At 29.5% G+C, this 23,033-nt stretch overlaps 1 protein-coding gene across 1 annotated transcript in view; it reads left to right on the top strand.

Annotated features, from left to right (window-relative positions):
- LOC113375900 (homeobox protein homothorax-like) overlaps positions 1-23,033 on the top strand; it is a 575,379-nt gene that overhangs the window by 29,423 nt on the left and 522,923 nt on the right. The window contains exon 4 of the mRNA XM_026615844.1: positions 13,481-13,531. Coding sequence (XP_026471629.1) covers positions 13,481-13,531 — 51 coding nt within the window. The remainder of the gene's footprint in view (positions 1-13,480; positions 13,532-23,033) is intronic.

The following is a 23,033-nucleotide window of genomic DNA, read 5'->3' as shown; positions in this document are numbered from 1 at the left end:
GCCAAAATCAATTGCTTACATCTTTCAAGAATTGATTAATGCAATATTTTTTCTAGAGCAATCTACAATCTATAAGCTGTTGAACATTTACTTATATTCTAGTACTACCATAGCAGTCAACCCAGTGGTTAACCATTCCGATCGATGAGAGTATTATATTAGATAAATCTAATTGTAATAAACATATTTTTATATGCAGCTATGCCCGCGGAAGGCGATTTCCACTTGATATCATAAATAAAAAACAATAAAAAAAATAGTAAATAATAAATGAGTTTTTGGAGGGCATAACATCAATGGGCATAATATTTTTAGAAATAAATGTAACGTATGATAAAATTATAATAAGCAGCTTTTTTTTGATGATTCATCATACGTCTCCAAACAAAAATTTGTACGTGATTTCTGCACAATTTTTGGCATAATGAAGTCTCAATAGTTTCAACAAAAAAACGGGAACAAAAATATAATAGCATGAATTTTATTTCTAAATATCCGTGAGGCGCCCTCGCAAAAATGCAAATTAGGTCTATTGTAACGATCGTTGAATAGAAATGCATTGTTAGTGTAAGGTTTAGCACAATCCAAGGCTACTACTAGTGTAAAATATATATTAGAAAAATTTTGAAAATTGTTATTTTTAGATATTTATTTTTTATGTAATAAAAGCATGCCAATAGAATTATAGGGGCCAATTCTCGAATAAAATAGAAATGCTATGTTACTGGTCTATATTTGCAATAGTTGGTAGTAACGAACCTTTTGCACATGAAACCTTTTTTTTTTAATTTCAATAATTATTACAACTGTTAAATTATTAACATCTAGTAATATTGATAAATAATAACATAATAAACCTAACCTCCAAAATGCACGAACGTCAAATAATAATTTTATCATAAATGCCTATGAGTCAAAATTGGACCTTTCGTTGATATTTGTTCAAAAACGGCTGTACCGATTTTAAAAATTTAAAAGAACTCATGAATCTCGATAAGGACTAGCGCCGGTTAGTTTTGCAAAACGATCCGTCTAGCCGCTTCTTCAGAACTTGCAGAAAGCTGCAAAATAATTATACGTGGCCATCTATTTTCATCACATGTAATAAAATTATAGTTTTATCGTTACGCAGTAGTCCGTGTGATTATTTTGACAGACGCTTAACCGACACTTGCATCGCTAATTATAGTCGATGAAAATTTCCTCGGGAAGGGATATGGCACGCCTCGATGTATGACGTGCGGATTCTCGTGCGATCTCATTTGTTTCTCGATTATTTTCATTTTTTTCTTCAAAAATAAATAAATACATATATTGCTTCGGTATGATGACTTGAAAAATATAGAAGACTATTAAAAACGCATGTATTCAATAAAAAACAAATGCTTTTCATGTTTATTCAGCACTAGTCTTTTTAACGCACAACTGTGTACTTCCATATTAAAAATTATACTTATGTACAAGATTTTTAGGCATATTTTCGTATAAGCTTTTTCTTCACCTACTTTGGATCTCGCAGTAGTACGGTAACACAGCATGCTTACCCAAAAATCAAGTGACTAATATTTTAACCCTTTCCACTCGCTTATTGTCGAATTAGTACGTATTTTGCCGCTCGAGCGGCGGCACCGTAGTGGGAAGGGTTAATATATATTTTTCTTTAAATATTTTTTTAAGTTTCTAAAACAAAATAAGAACACATTTTTAGAATAAATTCAAAATAAAATATAGCGTGCAAAGTCAAAATTTATTAAAGGTTGAAAAATTTTCTTCAAAAATTTAAGGTCTATAAGGTCTGATGTCTACCTGAGGCTTTTTGAATTTTATTATTTCTACCATCAAAGGCATATCGATATTTGCTTGTTTAATTATTTTTTCCAACATTTTTTAGAATGCAGAATTCTAAATTTTTTTTTTTTTTTTCAAGTATTTTCACATCATCAGATCCTGGTATCTTTTCGACGATTAAATTGTTTCAATGCATGATAAATCAGAAGTTTATGTTTCTTTAAAATTAATATATTAGGATGATTAATTAAGATCATATTTTTACTTTTTTTATAAATATACATTGATATATAAAACTAATTTTATGGTACCTGTTTAGAATGAACAATAACTGCATCTACTTTTTATCTATTAAATCTGCGTTAGGTACCCAATGATAAAAATTTCAACATGATATATGACAATTTCATGATATTATTTAAATATAATTAAAACTAATTTTTTAGTAAGTATTTTATCAAATTTGTGCACTACCTGTCCACTTCCAACATAAATACATTATGAATTGCATAATAATTAGAGATAATCGAAAGTGCTTACTCGCCGGTTTAAGATAAGATAAATTATTCATAACTAATAAAATTATCTAATTATATAGTGCAGCCTGTAGTTATAGGCTATATTTAAATGACATGTACTAAAAAAAACTGTGGAATTTAAAACATAAAATTTTTATAGGCCATAAACCCATTTAACGCCTGATATGTACAACTCTTCCATTTATGTGTATATTAGTTTGAATCTGTGAATTGAAATAAACGCACACAATGGGATGTTTATACAGAATTTAATTATTCTATTATTGTTTTTTTTTTTTAATAAATAAAATTAATTTGAATTGCGTTTTTGCGTTTTTTGAATAAAATATTGATTTTGGACACATAACAAATATTAGCTATTGTACAGAAATATCAGAGAATGTTATAAGACTTAATTATTTGTTTACTAAGTTTTCCCATATTCATATTGATAGTTCTCTTCTTAGAAAATTTTTCTTTATTATAACGTAAAATAATAGAGACAAAATAAGAGATTTTGATTACAATTAGTTCATGTCTACTTTATTTATTTTATAAGATAAAATATTTCACATATTTTATTTACTCGGGCGTCCTGTATCTCAGATCAGGGATTGGCATTTGATTTAGAGGTTCTAAGTAATACCAAAAATTTGCTGAAAGGTGCATATATTTAAAAAAAATATAAAGACAGTAACATAAGAGTACAAGCTAATCCCAGAATATGCCTTTTAATATTTATAAGGATAAATATATTGTGTGCATAAAAAAATAATTTTAAAATAACTTGACATAGTTTTTTTAAATTAGTGTTTCCAAAGTTATTCTGAATATGTTTTTTCAGCAAATTAACTAAAAAATTTCATATTTATATCACTAAATATTTATGGAAACAGTATTTTAAGAGCCTAAATAAAAACTATTTCCAATACTTCGATTTTATTTCCCCTCGGTCCGTTCCCGTCGCCTTCGTCGAATCTACCTGGGCTTCATCGTGCACCCGAAATGGGACCAATAACCAAAACCGAAATACAAAATTCTTCGTCTTCTTACTTTTCCTGAGGTACTTTTTTTGTTCCATTGGCTTTGTGTAAGTTTAAAAGGCAGACCAAGGCAAAGGCAAAAGTGAGCATAATAAATATCTGCGGAATTCTTCTCCGATGGGCCAGAGGGGCAAACGACGCCGCTCGCACGCAAATGACGGCTGAGAGAGCAAAAACTTCGACATTATTATCCACTCATTCGGGAACCTGATTGCAAATATTATATTATAATAATATGTAATAATGTAATAGATATGAATTAATAGATTAATAGTCTTCCTGGACAAATAGATATGCATTGTGAAATGCAGGACCTACGAGAGAGTATTATCTCATTAACAGGTTTGGAAAGGAAACAGGTGAAGGTTTTCTTGGACTCGGACACGAGATTAATAAAATTACTTACAGCTTGTAGAATCATTAATTTTAACATTTTTGGACATAATGCATTTACCGAATATAAATATAAGATTGTTCAATTATTTTCTTATAGAAAACAGTTTTGTGTTGCAAATATAGTATTTACGTGTTTGACCAATTTAACCCCGAAACTAGTATTTTGGTAAATAATAATCTATTTTAATATCTATTCATCGTTGAATTATCAAGTAAAACTACATTTATATTTTCTCAAAAAATTATGTTCAGATTTGTATCCTATTTTTAAAAGTTATCAATATTAGTATCAGTTGTTATACCGAGGACTAAAATTTTCAAAATAGTCAGTCAATTCTGTACCAGACTGATAATGAGATAAACAAACTACAAAATCGGAGAAATTTAAAAAAAAGTTACCTGAAAAAAATGTTTATTATTTGGGCTTGTTCATTTCTTAAGTGGAAGTTGTTCATTTCTTGATATCAAAAGTGCTTGTTCACTGTTTTCTCTTGAAAATATAGTTCTAAATATGATTTCAAATTAAAATAGCCTTTGGGAAATTGCAATAATACAAAGACAATACCTCATCACAAGGTGAATCGGCAACCACTGGTCTGCTTATAAAATAAGTAGTTCTGGTTGTTCTGTATGAAAAATTATACGCCAAAATATTAAATATTAATTCCATTATTCTCAATTCTCTATTAGGTCTAGTTCAACCATTAGAGTTACAATAAATAATTCATCCTTTCAAAGAAATTCCGTTAGTACACGATTTTTTTTTTAACTTTAGTCAACACTTTCTTTCTTCTGTCATCAGTCAGCAATAAAAATTCTGATGTGTACTAAACAATGTAGATTGACAGGATAGCGCAATTTTACGTTATTCTAGGTAAAACTAAACAAAATAGAAATAAAAGTTTTTTACAGGCAATTCTATTCTATCCATGTGAAGATCTAATTTTGCCAAAGCAAATAAGGAAACTAGTCACCGGTCATAAATTAATATAACTCTATTCTCACCATAAAGTAATTAACAAATTAAATATTTTTTTTACCTACACGATAATAAAACGATTTAACTGTACACTTTACAATCGTCTTGTAGCCCGTAACATCCTTGTTGAGTTTATACAACACTTTCGAACATTTATTGTCAGTCATTTGTTTGATTGTTCGGGTTCGTTTTGTTTATTAAATTTCTTTGCAAGTACTTCTCTAAAATTTAAGATTTATTATTTAATTTAATTTATAGCGGTATAAATGTTTATAATATCGTGTTGGCGGCCTGTAATAAAATCCCAGATACACACATTTGACTTCTGTCGAAGATTTCGGGCTGGTGCTTCTTTGGCAGGTAGAGATTTCGAGGTCGAAAACACGTTTTTCTATTCCTTGTGCATTTACCTTATGTATTGTTAATTTTATCTAGTTACTCGAAATAATACAAATCATAAAAATACGCGCGTTTTTACATTTAGCAACGTTTGTTCGTAAAAGGGATTTAGATGACGAAGGGACCGTTAAGCTCTTTCAGTACCTTTGAGTAAAAGAAAATGCAGACGTGTATTATAATATTTAAACCTTTTTAAGTGAATTTTTACTAAAATATTTAAAGTGATTTTGCATTAGTTTTATTATAAGATACGTTGCGTGCTGCTTTTTAACAATTGTTTTGCTTGCAGTATTTGATATTTGATTAATAAATAACTAAATTAATTGAATAAACATAACTAATACAATATGAAATCATATAAGACGTTTTATAGTTTTATGATCTTTTGGTTTGAGTATTAAGTTGTATATTGAACATACAAACATATTTAACATATCAATTCAACAAGTTAGTTGTTTTATCTACATTTATTAGTATTTTTAACAATATTCATGCTTTCTTCCACTATATTTACAAACAATTAATAATGCTCAAAACGCTTATAAGAATTACATTGAATATTTATAAAATTAAATATTAACATATAGTGCATCAGGAAATTTCTTAGAGAATTTTTGAATGTAAAAGTACAACACTTTGTGCTCGAGTTTAAATTTTTAATTCACCAAAAAAACTGAAGAAAACGATTTTAATATCAGGCTTAAAATTATGACCATTATGACTTTTTACACGATTTGGGGTCCCTTACAATAGTTTTCTGCTAATGGTATTATATATTAGTAGAATAATAGATTTTGATTAATGCAATACTTTATCATATTTTTTTATTAGTATATAAAAACTTATTTCAAAGTTAACAAGGGGAAAAACTTATTGAACTAAAACTTTTCAACATAAAATGTTTTTCTTAATACTATTACATAAATAAAATTAGATTGTTATAATAGTTTAATAATAGAATATTTTTTATTACTTGCATATGAATATAAATAGGGCACATATATATCAAATGATTATTTTTTAAAATTTTGTCTGACTCTATATTTGTTCAGCATAATCTCCTGACGGCTGGACCGATTTTGACGAGACTTTTATTGCCAGGAAGCTCATGTAGTTGACGTAAATTAGGCTACTTATATATTAGAAATAAATATTTTATCTTATATTATCTTATCTTATCTCACCTAGCTGTACCCGCAATTTTGTCCTAATAAAATAACAAAATAAATTAATAGGTTATATTTTTTGTTTTTTTTTTTCATATCTTACCTTAATTCAAAATTTAAAAAAAAATTATATATATTCGTACATCTTATAAATCATATCTTAATTCAAAATATTTTCATATATTTTTACTGCTTTCATTTTTTACCTTTAAGTAATAATTGTAAATGAAGTACAGGTGAGTTTAATATTCAGATTTACCTTGAAATTGAAAAATTATTTATATACGATAGTGTAATTGTATTAGCTCAAGTAAATCGTATGCTAAATATTGTATAGAAAAAAAAGTTTCAATAAAGCTCCTTCGATAACTCAGGTTGTAGGTTATAATTTAATCTTTGTAGCTGTGGAGTATATGAAACACTGATTTGTTGGTATAATTTATGTATTTGTTGCAAATTTTTATTACACTAATATTTGCCAATAATTGAATCTAATTGAAGAAGATATAGTTATTTTATAATAAATATTTTATAATAAATATTTTATAATAAATAACTTATTTATTATTTATTACATATGTTGTTACGTGGACTATAGTTTTTGAAGTAAGAAAAATAAGTCCGATCCAAATCCGCTACAGGGTAGCAACCATCCGGTGTAAAAGCCCAATGCCATGAAGATTGCTGTCTTCATGACCAATATAATAAAATGAAATACGTCCGAACAAAAACTAATACAGAAATCTAATTATAAATGGTAATCAAAATTAAGATTAAAAACTTATAAATTTTTTTGTTAAATTTCACAGACACCTAGAGTTTCCACCTTTCCACTCGGATGCCACAGCTCCGGTGACAAATTACGTATTAATTTTGCAATTTTTGAGTGGATAGGGTTAATATAATAAAATCGGTTATATCGTGCAAAAACTTTAGAACATATTAAAATTTCTTTATATATGTATGCATATGCACATACACCTATATACATCTAATGTTATCGGCGCGCCATGTCGCTTGCAAGCTCGTATCTCTCCTTCGTTCGCGTAATGCATGACCCGTTGTTCCCCATTCCGTTCCGGCGCGCGTCGGATCTGTTTCATATCGATTCCTTTACGCACTGTTTGCCAACTAATAACGCAATATTTTGTCTGAGAGAGCTATAGCTAGGAAATTGAGGGATGTATTCTCACACCCTCAAGAGCGGTTACGGTAATTGCCATCCCCCGTTAGCAAGAGAGCTGGAAGTGAAACGTCTTTGAATGGAGGAAAAGACGCCCGAGGCTCCTTGGGGATTGGAAAATCACTGCGGCCAAACGCATGTGGTAAACTTATAAGGGGTATTGTTTTGTATACAGACCTTAAGTTTGCACTCCACTTAGAGAAAATTTTCTAACATAGTGTCCAAAAATGTTATTTGATACAGTTTCAACGAAAAAATAGTGTGTTTACTGGTTTGCTCTATATGTTACCAGACCTCAACGATTCTGCTTATAGCAACTTCTTTAACTTTCCGAAGGGTTAGTTATAGTAATCGCAGAAAAATTGGCAATGAAAATTTTGGCATATTTTTATCCTTCAAGACCTCCTGAACATTTTGGCATACCTTAGAAACAATGTATGTATGTGTACGTGTATGCGTATGTGTATGTGCGGATATAAATTTTCGTCGACGATTTCGAAAGCACGGATTAACCGATTCGAATAATTCAAAACCCATTCGATTCTCATGGACGGTGAGATGTGCTAATTAGTATACGGCAAAGGCAAGTCCGGCTGTTTCGAAGATACTGTGTAAAAAGTGCAAAAAATTGCAATTCAGGTTTTGCGATAAAAAAGCTTAAGATTTGAATGATTCAAAAAACATTTCACTTGTGTTGATGGTGTGATGAAATGAAATGATTAGTTTTTTAGTAAGGCAGGTTGAGTAGTTTTACAGATCCAGAGAAATGATTTGAAAAATTACCATTTTGCGGTCAAAAATGATCATCAGACATATGCACATCAATCTATCAAATATTTCAATAATAAGAAATTATTTTGTTTCCATTTCTTTGGGTTTCGCACCAAGATTTATGAAGTTTAAATTTCAGCAAATGTCTTTGACATTTTTAGTATGGATTAATCGACTTAAATGGGTATGAACATTTTCAAAAAAAAAATCAAAAAAGGCGAATTTGCCTTAGGGCATGATGCACTACTAGTTTTACACATAATTTGATCGTTTGAATCTTTCATATACATTTGATCTCGTTTATATCATTCCTTCACTGCTAATTTAAACCTATATAATTGCTAAAATTTATAGGCCTATCATGTGATAAGCTATATTTTTTGTCTTATTACTTATTTATTGTTAGAAGAAATAATTTGTAAATGTATCTACTGTAAATTCCAAGTTGGCATTACCTAAATGTACCAAAATTACTACTTTTATCCTTGCTATTTTATATTTTTGTAGAAGATTAGTAAGATAATAAGGCAAGCTTATCCCATAATATTTCTATTTATGTTTTGTAAAGCTTTTTGACTACCAAAGCACGCACACCACGGCAAATCATTCGTCCGATTAGCATGTATAAATTTGCAAACCAAATTTTCAATTTATTTATTGCAACTAATTAGATTTCATGTTTTTGCAAACAGTTTTTTGCTGATAATAAATCATAACATCACACAACGACAAAGCTTGCGCTTATGATAGTGATTCTATTTCACTCAATTATGTTATTAAATCCAATTTGTTTTTATAAATTATAAAAATAGTAAGTTGTCGATTACATAAGTGAATTCTCAACAGTTTATCTAAAACTAAAAAAATATATATCCACACATATCTTTTAAACGGCACACTGCATTCTGGTATTAATATGTAATTATGGCATTCCACGGTGAATCGTTGAAATTATAAAATTATAAAAAATGACTCTGCATGTGATGACCTTTGCCGGTGAACGAAACTGGATGGATGGGTCTTGACAAGAGTGTTCGCAACTTTATAAATAGACAGGGGAAATAAAAAATTACGGTTTTTAAGTCCATTTTTCAAAATAGTAATCTTTGCTAAAGGCTTAAGTCTATTTTCTTCTATATTTTGTGTATCGAACAAATATTTGATTCAGATCTGATAAACCAGGAAAGGGTCTAATTCTTTCAGACGCGAATTCTGTTAACTCATCAGTACATTTGGTTGTTTCCAAAGCAATCAAATTACGCATGTCATGATCGATATCACAATTGTTATGCATTTGTATTGCTCATCTATAATAATTGCATATTTTTTGGTAACATACTTGTGCAGTTTTTAATATCGATAAAGGAAAATAATTTTGCATATGTAAGTCAGTTCTAGATTAATTTGGAAATATTAAAAATTTCTCCTAAATGCTTAAAATTTTTGCACGCGCATTAAATATTTTATTATAATAGTTTTATTATGTTTTTGAAAAAAAAAATGGATCTACTGATTTGCTTTGTTTTTTTTTAACATTTTAAAATTAAATCGACATTCCGAGTTTGTCATGATCAATTCTTGTCACTCCCAATTCCTTGTATTTTGCATCTTAGGAATGTGTTATTTATAAAAAATCGTTTGAAGTCAAAATTTCTGAGCAGGAATTAAATGTCTTACCGCAGAATTCTGCGGTTAATTTTGAGACTGCCTTAAGTCTGACACCATGACGTTGGAATGTCCTTCCCAAAGTTCACTATGATATTTATACTTTGTCAGTTTTATTTTTAATATAACAGATGAAATTTTAAATTCTTGTGTGTATATATATTTTCTACATGATGTTGCTATAAAGTTGCTTCATGTTGGGGCGAATGGTGAATCCTCGAAAAGAATGCTGTTTTGCTTTTCGTGGATATAGAGGGGGCGTTTGTTCTTTGTCAACCTGTCAATTGCAGAACAGCACGCCCCAGAACACCCCTTGAAACACTGGTGGCGATTGTACGGAACCCATTGAACAAATAATATTGCTGGACATTTTTTGCTATTTTACAGAATTTAAACTAAAAACTATTATTCTGATTTGCTTGTGTTTTATGTATTTCACGTATTACTACTTCTCATTTGCTTATCGTGTGCTAATGAACACAGTAGGCATACGTTTTGCTCGAGGTTTATTTTTCAAAACTTTTAAAATTAAATTACTTCCCGTAGGCCTATAATATTTTAAACTTCGGTTTGAATAACAACTCTATCACCAAGCTTCATCAAAATCCCAGAAGAGTAAACCTGAGGTTCTCCTTGTAAGAGATAGTATTCTCTATCGTGGACTGAATCTAACAGGCAACTATACATTTCTAATTTTGGTACCATATTTTTGACAACTAAATTTCTACTCTAAAATATGTTTCATTTTTAGTTGTGACTCGTGCTTGACATTAAGTTTACCGTCACTGCTTTACGTAAAACTGGACTTGTTTCCATCTGCTGATGGGTCGACTCAGATACTGTACATAACATTTACGTTTCATAAACGTATTTTAATGATTCGGCAATAGTTAAAGAGGGATATTCACATTTTTTATTTAAATTTGCACATTTTTTGTAATTGTTAGACAACTATCTAAGTTATTTATATAAGTTGGAAATAAATAATTATATTTATATAATTAAACCTAAAAACTCTAATTATATTTCATATAATTAAACCATAAGGCAACAATTCAAATTGGTTCTTTACCATTTAGATGGCTGTAAAATGAGTACTAAGTATGGAATATAGTATTCAAATGTTATTTGTAAGACTGTATGATGAAAGTTATCAAAAGAATTTGTTTTATGATAATACGGAACCTTATATTTGCATTCGACTGGATCTTATTCCATCCCGGATTCCTTTAATCCGGTAGTCGTTCCACGAGACAAGTTGACGCTCATCATTTGCGGCGCCGGATTAACAATAAATCATATCTGAAACGGTAGAAGAATTAACTAGCACTTTTGACGGCAAACATCGCCCTTATTTGGGTGTGTCCCAGAAGAATTATAATCATACACGGCATGAGGTTAACACGTACACCTACTCTATAATAAAAATCGAGGGATGCCTAATAGAAACCTATAACATAGACCAGGATTGCTAATTATATGTCAGAATGGAACGGGCAATTTGTCTTGCAGGAGATTGTTTTTCGGCGTTGTGACGGACACACTGCTTTCCTTAAATTATTGATCATTTTTATTCTCTTCGCAAATTTGGAAATTGGTCATTCTAAGTCATCATGAAGTTTATTAAATATATATTTATCGAAGTATCATAATACGACCTTTGTGAATTTGCTTATGTTTTTAGCAAAACTGTGAAACATCCACATTTGCTTTCACAAAACCATGAGAAAATTTACTTTTATAAAATAAATTGGAAGAATGTACTTTTTTTTACTTCTGACCCAAATTCCGTCAATTTTCTTGAAACTTGATCTTCAATTTTCTTCTTCACACTCTTCATACTTTTTATCCATCAACTTAACCATACTGTGCTTTTTAAATTCTAAAGCAATTTTCTTTTCACACACATTAGGTCATTCATCACGATCACATAATTTTCGTCGTCGATTTTCATTGGATCTAAATCTACATTGGATTTACATTTTTTTCGGGGAACCCATAAAATATATAATCGTTTTATATAATACAATCGCAAAAAGGTATTTAATTTTACCAAAAACGCTCAAAGACCTCTTTGGCTTGGATGATTACTGGTGGCAGCGGTTTTGTGGTTTTTCGACAAATTTATTTCTTCTTGAAAAGTGATAAATGCTAGGATCAGCAGTTTGATGATTGACATCGGAGAGAATTATAAACCTGTTATTAACTTAAATATATTATATATATATATATATATATATATATATATAATATATATCTGTGTGTGTGTGTGTGTGTTTGTGGGTCTATATATACAGAGGGCAAAGATAAAGTTGAGGGTTGATGTATAAATATTTTCTAACCACGTCAACACGAGTATAAGGGGCTAAAAGTGTCATGTCATGCTCTACTACGAATTAAGTATGTTTAACATCATGACTGTTCAAAATTACCATGTGCAGAAAAATAAAACCATTTTGCTACCCTAGATACACCAAATTCATTAAATATACTAAAAGGGTGTATAAATAATTTTCGAAAATTATTGGGTTCTAAAACTGCATTTTATAATAATTACACATTAAAATTTTAATTAATATCAAGCCACTGATTTCAAAGCTGTTTTTGCGAGTCCCAGTTTAATTTTTTTTTTTCGACAAGACTTTATAAAATAAATAAATTATTATTATTGTTCTTGCCACGTGCAGTCTTCTCTAATGTGTTATTTCTGATTTAATGACCAAAATACTTCTTACTAAACGTTACGGACTTCATCACACGCCCAAATTACGTTTTCATTGCCCGTTCTCAAATTTGATTTGATTTTTTGAACCGTTAGATGCTAAGCGATTTATCATGAACCTAAAAATGAAAAATGTAATAATTATACCTCATCAACAGTGGATTCTCGACATTCTTTTAGTTTATAAGGAATTTTTATTGCATTTTCTATATTTTAGATTTAATTATTGCTTGTAATCTAGTTTTTATGAATACATGTATAATTAATAATCATTTTGAAAATTGTTTTATTGCATTTAATTATAACCGATGCTAGTTGTTCTTAAACAAACATATAATATAATATATAAATAAAAGTTAAAAAAAAACAATAGTGAAGAATGGGAATGCGTTTTGTTAAATTATTAATATATTGGCATATTTTTGACAAACTTTATTGTTTATTCTATTTGATTAAAAAGTATTTAAAATGGTCGTTATTAATTTAATAAAAAAATCTCGTACCATCCTAATTCTAGTTGTGGTTTGACTTAGATCACAAACCTGTCTTTGGCCACAAAATTCATTGTTATTATATTATATGCGTTGTATGTGTGTAAATATGCGTATGTATACGTTTTATTTAATAACAAACAGCATATGAGATAAAATCTAATATTTGCAGAGTTGTCAGAAAGCATGGTAGATAAACAACTAGGTACTTATCTCACCAATATCCACACAAAGATTTCTCGTTATTTGCCAACATATTTTTTCGCTTAAAATTCATGCTTCGATCCAGAGATTTTATAAATTATAATATTAATGTTAAATGTTATTATTTGTTACTAATTTGTTCATTTGTTTTTCAGATCCGCCAAGAAAAACCCTACTACATAGCCGACCCAGAAGTAGACTCATTGGTAAGTGGAACTTCTTTTTGTCTCCAAGTGTTACTTTTCCCGATTATTTTGTAATCAAATTTCAGAAGCGCGATTATCGTCCGCCCTTGCGCTAATGCATATAATATTTCATCCATATATGGATGGTCCCTTTATTATATTATCACCTTAACTCACCCTTAATATTATTTTATTAGAAAACCAGGCTACATCCATTGTGTTTTACTGTAATTACTAGAGGGATAACATCACTCTGATGCACTCCCGTTGGACTTAGGGGTTGGTGCGATTATTGATCATTACTTAGGAACTAGATGCATATCTCAGCACTTTTTGGGGTTCGGGGTTTCTTGGAAACTAAAATTCATTATTAAATTGACTCATTAAATTTTTTGTACTTCTCCAATAATTATGTGGTTCGTTTTTAGATTTCAATTGGTTTACAGAGATAATTTTATTATGTCTAGATAGCAGGAAACAGTATTTACAGTTTAATAGTTTAACTGTATCAGAATTTTATAATTCTATTCAGTTTTACGATTTCAAGATGATCAAATCAGTTACGTCAGGGAAAACGCTGTCCTGGGAAGGAGGTCAAATCGCATCATGGAAGTAAATAAATAAAGAAACCTGTTTGCATAAAATACAGAATAAATGTTTCTCTTAAAATTATCGTATTGACTATCACTGAAAATGTTATGTGATGATTTCCAAAATGTGCGCGCCGTGCGTTTTCAAAGGCACATAATTAGATCTCGCGCGAGTACGGCGTAAATATTGGGGAAACGACTCTAATAACCAAGATCAAGTTACTTTCAAAAGATAGCATCCAAATTTAACATCAATCATATAATACGGATACAATAGAAAGCACCCCCAAGATGAAGAAAATATCGCATTTCGAAAATGACCGGCGGGAATCAACGTTTTTTTAAATGATTTACACATTTTGTAGTAATAAAATTAGAACTTAGAAAAATATAGTAAAAAATTTTTTCTAGCCGGTGAACAGTTCTAAGTAAACTTTTGATAAATAAAGATTTTCACTTTGTCAGCAATATGTTTATAATATTGATGAAATCATGTTCTACGCAGGTACTATCACATATTCCAATATACCAAGGAATTTTTGCATCGTAATATTTGCAAGCACAATTAATAAATATTAAAGAAATTGCCTCAGAGATCAAGCAGCACAAAATTTAGTGCTTAGTAAAGAGTAAAACTTTTTAAAACCGCAAATACTGTTGATGCGATCATATTGTTGTCTTCTCAATCTAAAAGACATGATTGAAATTTTAATATTCAAATAAATTAGTATGTAGTATGCATGTGCATATATTAATAACCTAATCATGCTAATGTGTTCCTGATGCCTATTTTTTATGAAGTTATAAAAATATGTATACGTACGAGTTTATACTTTTTTCGGTTTACAAAGTCATTTGCATATGTTAATTGTTATCACATTGTCCGTACATTTTGTAAACTTCAAAAATAATAATTAATGCAGCGCGCGCTTTTACATTTCTTATTAACGTTCTGTCCATTATTTTTTTGTAATTTTTTTCGTGGCATATGCACGAAAATAATTGATCCATTAAATACTCGTTTGAAGTAATGCGTCTGGTATTTGGAATGATAACTGGTATATTTAATTATTAACCTTTGTGTAATGAATATTTTACACATAACAGTTTTAGACAAAAAAAACTATCGAAGTTTTTCCAGTTAGACTACAAGATTTCACAAATATTATATGAAATATTTGGTTCTTAGCCAACGTGTTCATTGTTGTATGTGAGTCTCAAATGTTCCTTAACGATCTGGCCTACGTGCTTCTATAAATCAACACCTAGAACACATTATATGCAAGATCAACTAAGATGAATAACTCTATTTTTACTTCAACCACAACGAGTTCATTTGTGTTGCTAAAATAAATTGCAGATTACTTTGAATTCTGCGGAGCGTCAACCTTTGCATTTGCGAATAACATTACGTCGGCATATACCTACCTGGTCGAGGAATTAATTGCGGAACAAACTGGAGAAACATGAAACGATTTTTAAAAAGTTTACATTTTAAATCTTGTCGCTTTTTTATCCCGTCGTTTGTCGAAAATCCAAAATCATATTTGAATACCAAACAGATATTTATTCATTTATATTATTTTATAATCTGGAATTTTAGAATCTAACGTAAATAATATTTTTTAATATGCAAAAATAATCAATCAATTTACTTTTTTTATTATCAAATCAATATTTAAATCTTCATCAATTAGTATTTTCGCGGAATGTCCACATAGAAGAATAATTTTTATTAAATAATCTCCTTGCGTCATCACTTCGTTCTAGAAATGTTTGAATGTTTAAAAAAACAATTTAGATGCTAATTCTGTCTCGGTATTTAATACCTAGCCACTGTAAAATTAAGCTACTGCTGTATACATAAGTCTAATTTTTCTTTAAATGACCGACAAATGATTTTACGCATCAAAAATATACACACACATGTAAATGATTTTTTTTTCTCATCCATAAACTTAAAAAAAAATATAATCCTGTATAGCTATAACCGTATATTGCAAAGTGTTTTGTAGTGACAAATATATGTAAATATCTGTTTTGAGGCAAAAATGTATGTAATGTAGAGCGAGGCACAAAGGTTCAATTTGACAATTTTGACAATTTTGACAATTTTGACAATTTGAAGTAGTTATAGTATATAAACCAAATGAACTACATCACAGCACGTAACACAGATCAAACAAACAACTATCGTACTGTGTTCAGCAAAATTTCTAGTTAATTCCTTATTATAGAAATGTGTTTTCTACTACTTTTCTAAAATTTGTCATCTGCCCCTTTTTACCCCATACGTGGGGTGAAATGGGACAGCCAGGGGGCAAACAGATCCAATGCCTCATTTTTAATTTTAAAAGAATTTTACGAAATAATATCTACATTATTCAACCAATGCAAAATATAAATTTCATGGGTACATTTTTTACAAAGATAACACTGCATATAACCTTGATCTAGTATTTCGTCAGGAATATTCACTAGAGATGGAACAACTATTCATTTAACTTATATCTTGTAAAATTGCTTTTTTTAGCTTAATTCACTTTTTCATTTACTTTTTTTTTATTGTTTATACCTTTGCCAGGATAAAGGTTTAATTGGTTCTTTTTACCTCGCCCTCCCACATGTAAGCTTTTATAGAGGTTATATAAAAAAAACTGGTGAATCCAATTTGACAGCCCAGTAGTTGTCCAATCCAGATTTGAGATCTATAACCTCAAGGGGAGTTTTGACATCAACTCTGCTTGATCGGACTTCGAACCATCGAACCCGGTTCTAGTTTGTGCTAACCCACGTCCGAACTGATTACGCCTCCGCTGGACCTATCATTAGATATAGCAATATAATTTGCACTGAAAATACGGGTTTGGAAAAAATCGTAGCAGTTAAATCGATAAGTGACTTCATCTAACAAATAATTGTATGAGTAATTTAGGTGTCGGTTGCCAGTCTTGGTCGTGCAGCATGGATTTTTATATTGTTGTGTTTGGAATACAATCCACAATGGTACTAATTCTGTACGTTATGGTGTTGAAACATTAAAAAAATCTCGTAAATAGATATCGAATAACATTAACACTAGTGAGCGACCAATATTATAATTAGTTTAACGACCGTGCCGAACACGATCCACTTGAATCGGTTTACGACGCAACGAAGTAACCCTACACCGCGCGCCCGAGAGAATTTCGGTAAACGTAATCTATCTCGTATTAATCGCGACACTTTTATGATCCAGGTTCCTATTTCACAAATAGAATCGACACTATTTCAGTTTTGAGACATAAGGAAAAATTAGATGGTACAGCGCGAGGACTTTAAATTTATACTTCCGGACGAATATGATAAGATCAAAATTGTATGATTCTTTAAAAAATTCATTCCATATCTATACGTTTTGTCTAGCATCCTAGCCTTCATTCTATAATTGATTGCTATAATTGAAACTACATAAATAATCTGCAATAATTTAATTAACCCTTCTCGTACACTTGGGGTCTACTGGACCCCAACGCCACCTTTAGTGACTTCTAAAACACAATTTGATATACTTATAATAAAAATGAAAACACTAATATTCCATGATATGAGAATGTGCAGTATGACAATAGGTTTTTTTGCATCACAAACAACAGGAAGGAATGCTACAGTTTTCTTAAAAATCATTTGCCATGAAAGGTCAATAAATGTAAATCAAATTATGAAAGTATTATATAGCAGTGGTATTTTTTATTACTTCATGAATTTAGAAATACTATCCGAAGATCACATGCTCACTTCGCCCATCACTGCATTGTAATTTTGTTTATTTATGACCTTGTCACTATATGAATAACTGAATAAAAAACCCCTCAATAAAATGTAGCTTAAATAAATGTTCTTCGAAATATAAATTTTTTAGATATAAATATAATAAGATATTAGTAAATAAAAAATTAGGAAAGTAAAAAAATACTGATATGCCTATAAGCTTATATATTGCGATGCTGAATGGGATTCACTCTATGATGCTTCTAATAGAGTTAGAAGATATGTGCGTTCCATGTGACCGAATTGCATTTCTGTTCAGATTTTTATTTATATGTATAACACAGGAATGCGTGATAGTTTATCTATAAATTCAATAAAAACCATAGTTTACAAAACTAAAAAAAACTATAACTATAACATCATACAATTGATCACCAATTAATTACTGGTACTAGAAACCAACCAGCTCTCTTTTGGCACCCATTGAAGAAAGAAAACAAAATAACTTGGTCAAATGATTTTATTAACGACTTCCATAAGTTTCCGTTCCCCTATATTATTTATTTGGGCTGTCGTTCAGATACAAAGTTAAACTTAAATACACATACAAATATACATAAGGATACGCATTCATACATTCATAAAACATAACTGGTTTTCAAACTGTGTGTAATAATAATCATATTTACAGATACTGATTATTCTGTGAAAATATAATTGATATATTGACCAGGGTTCCGTACTATATACCTTTTTAACTCTGTCTTTACTTTACATCCATTGCGTCCTCGTTTATTTTTCATTGCAGGTGTCCGTTCTGATTGACGTCCTAGGTGATTGTTTATGAAACGGATTTTAATTCCGATACACCGGAATCGATTTAAATTATTTGCATCGAACATTTTTCGCATTTGTTTATTTCGAAACCGCCAATCCTGTCACTAGTTGACATGGAGCATCACTATTTGAGGATAAAGCCGTGTCAGGATTTTATTATTTAATAAATCGTGCAAAAGGGAATATGAAATGAAGTTTTGGTAAATTTTTGGATGGATTATAACGGAAATGTTAAAACTACCAAATCGTATTTGTGTAATTGACACACTTTTTATAGATTAAAGAAGTAATTTGTTACATTTCCATACACATAGTTGTAAAAGGGTTTTGAATCCGAATGATAAATTTCTGTGGTCAAATATTCAGCTTTAATAACATTACTAAATGCCTGTCGTTTATTTTTTTACAACTTTGCGGAATTGATTTAACGAGGACACATCGTTTGTATTTTCTTATTGAAAATGTAAAAGAATTCCTTATTGTTTTTTCGTAAATATGACAATAACAAAAGATCTGTTCAAGAAGCTCAACGGGACGCATTTTTTAATTCACTTTGTTCAATTTAATAAAAATTCATATCAAAATTTGTAAATTTATTTATGAATGATTATCAATTATATCACCGCAACTAGAAGTGACAAAAATATTTTATTTTATTACGAAGATTTTGTATGGAACCATAGGTTTAAAATGTAGCTTTCAGAGTTAAAATTTCAATATTTTTATTGAATTTTTTTTTTAAATATTTTGTATCATTACTGTTTTGTGATCGACGTATATCTTGTGGAAATGTTAAGTGTCAATTCAAAATTTCAAGTAGATGCCCTTGAGGGTTAAAACCTCTCATGGAACCCCTTTGTTATCCATGACAGTGTCTCCTGCAGAAATCTTCAGCAATTATGAAGAGGCTCTAATTTGACGATATTATTAGAAGTACAAACGGATTTTAAAATTTAGTTTTTCTCTTGTACAACAATTTGTTAATCATAAAATTTATAGACGGACAAGAATCATAGGGTCTCAAAATTACTTATACGTTTGTGTCCGTCTCAAGAGACTGGTGTATAAATTATTACCACGCGTTCTAATGAACAGACGTCGAATCAAGTTTTTCAACATGATATATTTTTTGTAAAGAATTAAGCGATGTAGATTCGAGATCATAGTTCACATATTAATTTCGTGGAGGAGATATTTAAGAGAATACAAAAAGAAGCTTATAAATTCCCATGTGTGTGTCTATCATTTGAATGCTTCGGAACAAGTTGTCCTTGTGTAAAGCGAGTCGGTGTGGAAGGCCAGAAAGTCTCTCAGACTGTTTTTAATACAGAAGAATTTATAGCTGGCAACTGGTGGTCATCTTAAATCCGATGTACTCTATAATAATGCACCACTATTCCTTGCAGAATTCCCACTTAATCGCCCAGGTACTCGCACAAAAACTTAAAACATATGCGAACTCGAGTCATAAACTCGAAACTTACTATTCAGGTACACGGGACGGGGACACTTCGTATGCAGAATCGCAATAAATATTGAATATATTCAAAACAGAAAAGCAGAGCCGCATTAGGACTCTCGACTACACGCATTTAATGGTCAAAATCTGTCAACGTGTCAAATTATTCTAATACATCTATTAATTCTGTCAAATTAGACTCTTCAAGATTTGGGTTGGTAAATTTCTGCTGCAGACAGTGTCAAGGATAACAAAAGAGGGACCACTTTTGAAGGGTTTCAACCCTCGAGAACACCTACTTGAATTTTGAATTGTTTCTGAAACAAATAACATTTGCGCAGTTGATAAAAAATTTAATAGCAAAATAAATCAAATAAGAAATTAATAAATTAAATTGATCAGCAAAATAAATTACATTGGAAATTTTAGCTTATTTATGTTTATGTTTTTTTATTAAATTTGGAATTTTAATATTTTTTAGCAAAAAAGTTTTTATAATTACTATTTATAATAACTCTTATCAACTCCTAGTAGTACTTTCCTCTATATAATTCTTTTTAAAGATTTTAACCAAGATGTGGTCGTTCTGTTAGGGACCCCCCAATGTTCTTTTATTTTCAAATTACAACTTTGTCGTGAAGATTTTTAGTGAGTTATAAAGAAAATGGAAACATGTGTTTTGCATAGCAAATATTTGCGAGCCAGGGCTGGTGAATCGTAAATTTTATGTCTTTCGGACAGATGTAATATATTCATATATTTCATATACATACATAGCACACAGGAATTTATGTACGAATAATTTTGCTTAAAATATATAATAAATATTTTTGACATATAATTTTTTAGATTTATAATATTAAAATTTCTGCTATATTTGCAACACAGCGAATTGTTAATAAAGTAGTAAATTATTTATTTAATATTATTTTTTATAATTTATTATTAATTCTTATTTAAATTATTATATTAACTTATTTAAAATAATAACAAATTTACAATTTCTTTAAATTCTTTTTTCTAATTTAATGATTTGCCATTTACAATCAGAAAGTTTTTAACTAATGCACCTTGTACTAAAAATTTATTATTATTTAATTAAATTTTTACTAATGTAATTCACAAGTCTTTGGCAGGTTTTTAAAGTTTTATTAGCATATATTACTATTTGAAGTCATTATTTGTATTTTACATTTAATCATTCAAAATTAGTATTAAAGTAATGTTTTGTTGCTCAAGTTATATTTAAAAAAAAACGACTAATTTTTTTAAATGATCAATACGCACATTTGAAGAACAGCATGTCTTATATGATGTGACTTCCCACCATAAAAGTTGATAAAATCTTCCCAAAGAAACAAAATGCTCATTCACATAAAAAAAATTGTATAATTAGCATTTTGTGTTGCGATTTGTCTTGCGCGATACTATAAAAGTTTTTTTTATTTAAATCAGTATTATAAGTTCAAGCAAAAAATATACATAAATCCATAGATTTTTCTGTTGTTTCCATATTGTTTTTAAATAATCTACAGCGCATCTTTCTAGGACTTTTCCATTTTTTTCTCATGGGAACTCGACTGCCAATTTAGAGATGGCAATGATTTGACATAGAGTTTAAATACGATTATCAATAAAAGACTTTTTTGAATTTTGGCGATGAATATATTTTGCTTAGAAAAGACTTGGATGTATATTTATAATATAAATAATATCTTCATTTTTATCTAGTGATGAAGGAATGGTCTAAGATTTTGTGAATGCACAAATCTTACTTCAAGTTTGTTTTTTAATATAAATAAATTGTACTCGTAGAATTTAGTTTTGGAATATTTTGTGCTACCTTTTAGATGGTTTCAAACGTCAGTATATCCACTGATTCTCAGTATATCATATCCTTCTAACTGGTACCAAATGTTGAAGTGCCCTTGTTTTACTGCACAAATTTGAGATGTCAAAGTCACTTGTTCAGAACAAGAACCATCTCGAAGTTGGATTACGACCTGAATATTACCATTTACTCTAATTCCTTCGCTTTGTATCGACTTTTGGGATCTGAATTTCTTTCATTGCTCATCCCTAGCTCTGAGGCGAACTTGAGGCAAGCAAATGAGGCGACAAAGAATGAAAGCCAATTGTTGAGAAAAAGAACCATCTCTAATTCGGAGTTCATTGCAATTCTACTGGGTGGTCAGAGTACATGTGCTCGCATAAATCACCAAATGGAGATGCCTCCACCTAAATTGACATGTGATAGATACTTAACAATATCTAATTTGATAATAAACTATTTCAGCCTATAGCAAATAGTAAAATACTTTAGGGGTCAACTTGCAAGATGCAGGCATTTTGTAGATCTTCCATGAAAAATAGCTCGTTTCTTCAGACTTACTCAAAAAAGCTCACGTGTACTAGAAGCTTTATCAGAATAAATAAATATATTTGTTGCATTGTTATAGTTTAGTTTTATTTATCTAAGTAATTTTAATTAAGCAAGTAGTTAAGTGTAAACGTTTTGTTTGTGTAACAAGCGAAATTGTTTTGCATAGTGCGGTACCTTTAAACTAGATCCAAAAGTTTATACAAATGAGATAATTTTTTTTTAAATTCTACTTTCTTGTGTTCGATTTGATCATTGATACCATTTCAAAAAAAATATTCAATTATTTTTACATTTTATATAGATCATTTGTATTTAATATTTAAAATTTTACTTTTTTTTTTAACAATAAGAAGACAAATTTACTTTTTTTTTTCAACAATAAAAAAAACAAATTTACTTATAATTAGAAATGAGAATACTTAGCAAGGAAAATAAATAATTAAAATTCAAGGTATATTCTAATATTAGTGTAGGTATAATAACAAATAGTAAAATTAAATTTTT

The sequence above is a fragment of the Ctenocephalides felis genome, unplaced genomic scaffold, assembly GCF_003426905.1.
Source record: "Ctenocephalides felis isolate EL2017-DRISC unplaced genomic scaffold, ASM342690v1 CF-g0.4_SCAFFOLD_01886, whole genome shotgun sequence".
NCBI lineage: Eukaryota > Metazoa > Arthropoda > Insecta > Siphonaptera > Pulicidae > Ctenocephalides > Ctenocephalides felis.
The sequence above is the reverse complement of the archived record's forward strand: the minus strand, read 5'-3'. Positions and strand labels throughout refer to the sequence as shown.